At 43.9% G+C, this 6,962-nt stretch overlaps 1 protein-coding gene across 1 annotated transcript in view; it reads left to right on the top strand.

Annotated features, from left to right (window-relative positions):
• Positions 1 to 3,572, top strand: part of LOC135057125 (uncharacterized) — a 139,895-nt gene extending 136,323 nt beyond the window's left edge. The window contains 2 exon segments of the mRNA XM_063963020.1: positions 433 to 1,930; positions 1,932 to 3,572. Coding sequence (XP_063819090.1) covers positions 433 to 1,930; positions 1,932 to 2,319 — 1,886 coding nt within the window. The 3' untranslated portion in view covers positions 2,320 to 3,572.
• Positions 3,573 to 6,962: the final 3,390 nt, after the last annotated feature.

The raw sequence follows: 6,962 nt of genomic DNA on the forward strand, positions 1-6,962 counted from the left end.
CCATCCTCTCAAACTCCAGGGATGTATTCTTGCTGAGTATTTTTATATTTTAAGCGCCTGTTATTTTTGGTCCCACAGATGTTTGTTTAAATTATATAAGTTGAAATTTAACAACTAAACATTATTCATAATAGTGACACGGCGGTGTAGTAGTGAGCAGTGTTGTCTCGCAGCATTAGTGATGAGTTCAGTTCCCAACCAAGGTTCTATCTGTGTGGAGTTTGTATGCGTTTCCTACAACTCTGCAAAAATCATACTGGTAGTTTACTTGGCTTCTGACATATATGAACCCTAGTGTGTCATGTGGAATATAGATTGTTAGATCCACCGGGGCAGGGAATAATGTGATTTTCTAGTTATTCTCTGTAGAGCAGAGTAATATGTGTGCACTGTATATATTACTGTGCATAGTAATAGTTATATTATTTCCAGCAGATGGAGGCACAAGCAGGAATTCCTTGGAGGGAGATCTCATCTTGTCTGCAGATAGTAAAATAGAAGATAACATCACACAGGATTCTCCAGGAGACATCCCCATTACTCTAACTATACATCCAGTACCTGATACTTCATCTGATCCCTCTAATCGCGATGACTGTTCATCTAATACCTCAGATTTTGTTACACATCGTGCAGCTCATACATGTGATAAAATATTTCCATGCGCTGAGTGTGGGAAAAGTTGTGCACGCAAGTCACAGCTTGTTAGACATCAAAGAAGTCACACAGGTGAGAGACCGTTTCCATGTTCTCAGTGTGGGAAAAGTTTTACATTCAAATCAAATCTTGTTGCACATCAGAGAAGTCACACAGGTGAGAGACCATTTCCATGTTCTCAGTGTGGGAAAAGTTTTACATTCAAATCAAATCTTGTTGCACATCAGAGAAGTCACACAGGTGAGAGACCATTTCCATGTTCTCAGTGTGGGAAAAGTTTTGCACGCAAGTCACAGCTTGTTAGACATCAAAGAAGTCACACAGGTGAGAGACCATTTCCATGTTCTCAGTGTGGGATAGGTTATGCACTCAAGTCACAGCTTGTTAGCCATCAAAGAAGTCACACAGGTGAGAAACCATTTCCATGCTCTGAGTGTGGGAAAAGTTTTGCACACAAGTCACAGCTTGTTAGACATCAAAGAAGTCACACAGGTGAGAAACCATTTCCATGCTCTGAGTGTGGGAAAAGTTTTGCACGCAAGTCACATCTTGTTACACATCAAAGAAGTCACACAGGTGAGAAACCATTTCCATGCTCTGAGTGTGGTAAAAGTTTTGCAGGCAAATCCCTGCTCGTTAGACATCAGAGAAATCACACAGGTGAGAAACTATTTCCGTGCACTGAGTGTGGGAAATGTTTTCTGTGTAAATCAGAACTTGTTAGACATCAGAGAAGTCACACAGGTGAGAAGCCATTTCCATGCACTGAGTGTGAGAAATGTTTTCCATGCAAATCACAGCTTGCTAGACATCAGAGAATTCACACAGGGGAGAATACAATTCCATGCTCTGAGTGTGGGAAATGTTTTCTGTGGAAATCAGAACTTGCTAGACATCAGAGAATTCACACAGGTGAGAAACCATTTCCATGCTCTGAGTGTGGGAAAAGTTTTGCACGCAAGTCACAGCTTGTTATACATCAGAAAAGTCACACAAGTGAGAAACCATTTCCATGCACTGAGTGTGAAAAATGTTTTCCACTCAAATCACAGCTTGCTAGACATCAGAGAAGTCACACAGGTGAGAATACATTTCCATGCTCTGAGTGTGGGAAAAGTTTTCTGTATAAATCAGAACTTGTTAGACATCAGAGAAGTCACACAGGTGAGAAACCATTTCCATGCTCTGAGTGTGAGAAATGTTTTCCATGCAAATCACAGCTTGCTAGACATCAGAGAAGTCACACAGGTGAGAATACATTTCCATGCTCTGAGTGGGAATCTGTGGAAATCAGAACTTGCTAGACATCAGAGAATTCACACAGGTGAGAAACCATTTCCATGCTCTGAGTGTGGGAAAAGTTTTGCACGCAAGTCACAGCTTGTTATACATCAGAAAAGTCACACAGGTGAGAAACCATTTCCATGCACTGAGTGTGAAAAATGTTTTCCACTCAAATCACAGCTTGCTAGACATCAGAGAAGTCACACAGGCGTGAATACATTTCCATGCTCTGAGTGTGGTAAATTTTTTCTGTGTAAATCAAAGCTTGTTACACATCAGAAAAGTCACACAGGTGAGAAACCATTTCCATGCTCTGGGTGTGGGAAAAGTTTTGCAGGCAAATCGTTTCTAGTTAAACATCAGAAATCACAGGAGTAAAGCATTACTATGATCTGATACACAACAGGGTTTTAGCAACACTCTTTATTGCATTGGACAGGTCCGGACTGCCCATATTTCACCTCTGGCATATTCCAGAAGTGCCAATGGACTGGTGGTTTCATCCAGTTCCACAGAGAGATTGGAAAGCCGTGTGCAGCGCAGCCTCTGGCTCTGGTTTAGCCGCCCCTACTTCCCAAAGTGTCTGCATGGAAATGGGGGCGTGTAGTAAGTTCACGCCCCCCTGACTCACAGCACGTCCTCGTTTGTCATGTCCTTGCGCTCCCAAGTTTACAAATGCCAATCCAAATAGCCCCAATTTGTCTCTGCCAGTAGATATCGGCACCACTCTCCACAACAATAACAGACCATTGTGTTATATAAGTGTCTATGGGCCTAATTCAAGGTCGATCGCAAAAGGAAAATCTTTCTCTAATGGGAAAATCTATGTGCACTGCAGGTGGGGCAGATGTAACATGTGCAGAGAGAGTTAGATTTAGGTGGGGTGTGTTCAAACGGAAATCTAAATTGCAGTGTAAAAATAAAGCAGCCAGCATTTACCCTGCACAGAAACAATATAACCCACCCAAATCTAACTATCTGCATGTTACATCTGCCCCACCTGCAGTGCACATGGTTTTGCCAATTAGAGAAAGATTTTGAAAACGCCCATTGCAGAAATTGCTAATGCATCGCAATATGCGGGTTGATCGCAAAACCATACACAGTTATCGGAACATCGTAGATTTTTCCTATCTGCGCCAGGCAAGGTCGTCCACAATTCTTGTGACACAAACGCTGGAAGTGGTCATCGCTGACGTCAGAGGCCTCCTTAAAAATGCCTGGGCACGCTTGCATTGTGTCAGAAACAGACAGAAAACTACAGGTTTCCACCCAGAAACGCCAACTTCCTGTCAAACAGCGGCTGCATTGCACTCATGATCTGTACATAATATATGTCGCTATTTTTGCTAACATACGCGCAATGCAAACACTGCACCTACACAGATGTTCAATAATCGGCCGGATTGCGAATCACAGATTTTACAATCTTTTCTGAATAAGAGCAAAGAAATATTCTTCAAGAATGTATAAGATCAGTGGGTGTGGTAAAAGGATTGGGTGTAACCAAATATTATAAAATAAGTGCACCATCAAATTTCAAGTTATCTTACTGTAACCCTGAGAGAAACAAATGCTGTGTCTCAATCTGTACAAGGTCTTTGGAATAAATAATTCTTTATTAAACTGAATCCAATTCAATCTGTTACTTCATACAACATGAAAATAAACTATTCAACAGACATAGAGAAGCTAGCGTGAGGACATGGAGCTGCAGGTAAATGGGAAGGTTACTAAACACATAGTGTCTGGACTGTAGGTATAAGAAAAATAGGGAATGTGGGAGATTGTACTTTGTACACATTTGTTGCTTGGAATAAATAGTGCCCCAAGATTTCCTGAAATGCTGGAATACCTTTATCTTTCCATGTCTGATAGTGACCTATTGTGTGAGAGGTCAGGGTTGCCTGAAAATGGAACATATCTGGAACAATGCAGATCTGTATGTAAACATGTACTAATAGTCACCCAAGTCTTATAAGTGTCTGTAAAAATATGTGACAGTATTCCTCTAAGACGTTATGTACGGGGCAGATGCAGAAGGGCGGCAGGAGAGAATGGTGAAAATAGTTGTTCCTCTAATGGTAAACTAGTGAAACGATACAATCGTGAACATTGGGAAATATAACAAAATGCTTATTTAGAAAACGTCTGAATATCTGGGAGATGAAGGCCTCCTCTAGACTTTGGTTGAATCATCTTTAGTTTGGAAATTCTAGGTTTTTTGCCTTTCCATATAAATTTATAAAAGGCTTTCATCCACCGAAGATCATCTAAACTTGAAAGCACCAGAGGGAGCATTTGTAAAAGATAAGCAAATTTAGGAAATAAAATATTTTTAACTACTGCTATCCTTCCTTTTAATAATAAAGGCAGATCCATCCAATCCTAGCAATGACCACGGAGAAGCTGGCAGAATACATTTTATGAATGGAAGGGGAAATAAAAATACCTATTTTTCTCTTACGTCCTAGAGCAGTGATGGCTAACCTTGACACACCAGCTGTTGTTGAACTACACATCCCAGCATGCCCTGCATCAGTTTTAGCATGACCACATAACTAGCAGGGCGTGCTGTGATATGTAGTTCAATAACAGCTGGGGTGTCAAGGTTAGCCATCACTGTCCTAGAGGATGCTGGGGTCCACATTAGTACCATGGGGTATAGACGGGTCCACTAGGAGCCTCTGGCACTTTAAGAGATTAATAGTGTGGGATGGCTCTTCCCTCTATGCCCCTCCTACCAGACTCCGTTTAGAAAATGTGTCCGGAGGAGTTGGTCACAGCTAAGGGAGCTTCATAGGAGTTTTTCTAGTTTTATTTTTTTCTTTGAGTTAGGCACAGGGAGGCTGCTGGCAACAGCCTCCCTGCTTCGTTGGACTTATGTGTCCAACCCAGAGAAGTTAATAGCCACTATCTCCACTGACAGGACAGTGAGCTTTTGAGGGTGATGATCGTTAGCTGCCTGAGGCGACCGCTCACTCCCGCAGCATGCCGCCACCCCCTAACAGAGCCAGAAGATTCCGGTGGTGAGTGTGGCGGCAACAGTGGGAGCGCAGTACTGACACTGCGTTCTGGAGGCTCAGCGGTACACAATGCGGCGCTAGGAGGGGTGCCCTGATTCAGTGCAAGTACCCTAAACTGGTCACTCAGGCTATCGGGGACCTTGGTAACGCTGCTAGCACCATACCTCCGGCCAGTATAAAGATTTCACAGTGCGGGAAGACGTGCCGTGTTCGGGGGGGCGGAGCTTCTCATTGCGGATCCAGCAGCGCCATTTTATCCCTGCAGATTTGTAGACTGAGACGCTGACAGGGAGCACTGTCCCTCTACACAACTCCAACAATCCTGTGTGGTACCAGGGGGTTGTAGAAGGGGGGGGGAGGCTGTAGTTTACTGTGCAGTCTATTAAGGGTACACAGTCAGCGCCCGGTATTTAATTTATAACTTCCTGATATAGCACTGTTTGTCTGCTGGCTCCAAACTCTGTGTTCCTTTGAAGGTGATTCGGGGAAACTGTGTCTGATATTTTCCTGTGTGTGTGTATGCAAGTTTCTCACATAGCCATGTCCAGGGACTCTGTCTTATGCTGCAGAGGAAGTATATTCTCCAGAGGAATCCATTCCATGTACTCAGGAATGTAATACCATCTTTCAGGCTCCTGAATCTGAGCCCCAATGGCTGGCTTCCAATAAGAGAATGATAACAGATTTCTACTAGGGTAGCCCATACTGAGACTGAAACTTAGGTTTTAAAGAAATCTATGGAAGTTTGGTCAGGTTCTGTCCCTATTATTTCTAAATCCCCAAGCATTTACCCAAAGAAACATGCACTTGCCCAGATTATGCAGGCCGACACGGATACCGACATGACATGGCGGACGGTGATGGGTATGTGCTTAGGGGAGTGACATCCCTTGCAAAGGGGGTGCAGCTCATGATTGAGGCCATTAGGTATTTGTTACACATTACTGACACATCACCTGAGCAGGTTGAGGAGGCTTACTTCACAGACAATAAGAAAGGCTCGCTAACCTTCCCTGCGTCTAAAGAATGAAATGCATTATTAATGAAAAGTCCTGGGAAACCCCGGAGAAAAAATTCCAGGTCCCGAAAAGGGTTCTGGTTGCTTTTCCCTTCCCTGAGGAGGATAGAAAAAAAATGGATAAACCCATCCATAGTTGATGCATCTGTCTCCAGACTGTCAAAAAAGGTGGTTTTACCTGTCCCTGGATCTACCGCGTTAAAAGAACCGGCTGATCGTAAGATTGACACTACGCTCAAATCCATATACACTGCTTCAGGAGTGGTGTTAAGGCCCACTATTGCCTGTGTGTGGATTTCTATAGCCATAGTAAAGTGGTCAGGCACATTACTAGAGGACTTAGATACGATGGATAGAAGTGACATTGAACTGTTTTTACGTAACACATGATTCTGCAGGTTTCATGGTGGAGTCCATGAAGGACCGGATACTCTGAATGCAAGGATATCTTCCATGGCTGTCTCAGCACGCAGGGGACTCTGGCTACGCCAATGGTCTGCAGACGCGAAATCCAGGAGAAGTGTTGAGAACCTACCCTTCACAGGTCAGGCTCTATTTGGGGAAGCGCTAGATGCGTGGATTTCTGCGGCAACCGCAGGTAAGTCGACCTTTCTTCCCTCAGCGGCTCCTTCTGTGAAGAAACCCTTTTCTTCATCACCATCGCAGTCCTTTCGGACCGCAAAAAAAAGAAGTCCAAGCCCCCAACTACCTTTAGAGGTGGTTGAGCAAAATCCAAAAAGCCTGCGCCTATAGGTTCCCAGGACCAGAAGCCTGCTTCTGGTTCCTCAAAATCCTCAGCATGACGGTGGACCACACAGCCTGGAGAACGGGCTGGTAGGTGCGAGACTCAGACATTTCAGCCACGTCTGGGTGTCGTCCGGCCTGGATACAGGAGATTGTGTCCCATGGGTAAAGGCTGGAGTTTCAAAAACTCCCGCCTCACCAATTTTTCAAATCAGGCTTGCCAGCTTTACTGA

The sequence above is a fragment of the Pseudophryne corroboree genome, chromosome 3 (assembly GCF_028390025.1).
Source record: "Pseudophryne corroboree isolate aPseCor3 chromosome 3, aPseCor3.hap2, whole genome shotgun sequence".
Classification (NCBI taxonomy): domain Eukaryota; kingdom Metazoa; phylum Chordata; class Amphibia; order Anura; family Myobatrachidae; genus Pseudophryne; species Pseudophryne corroboree.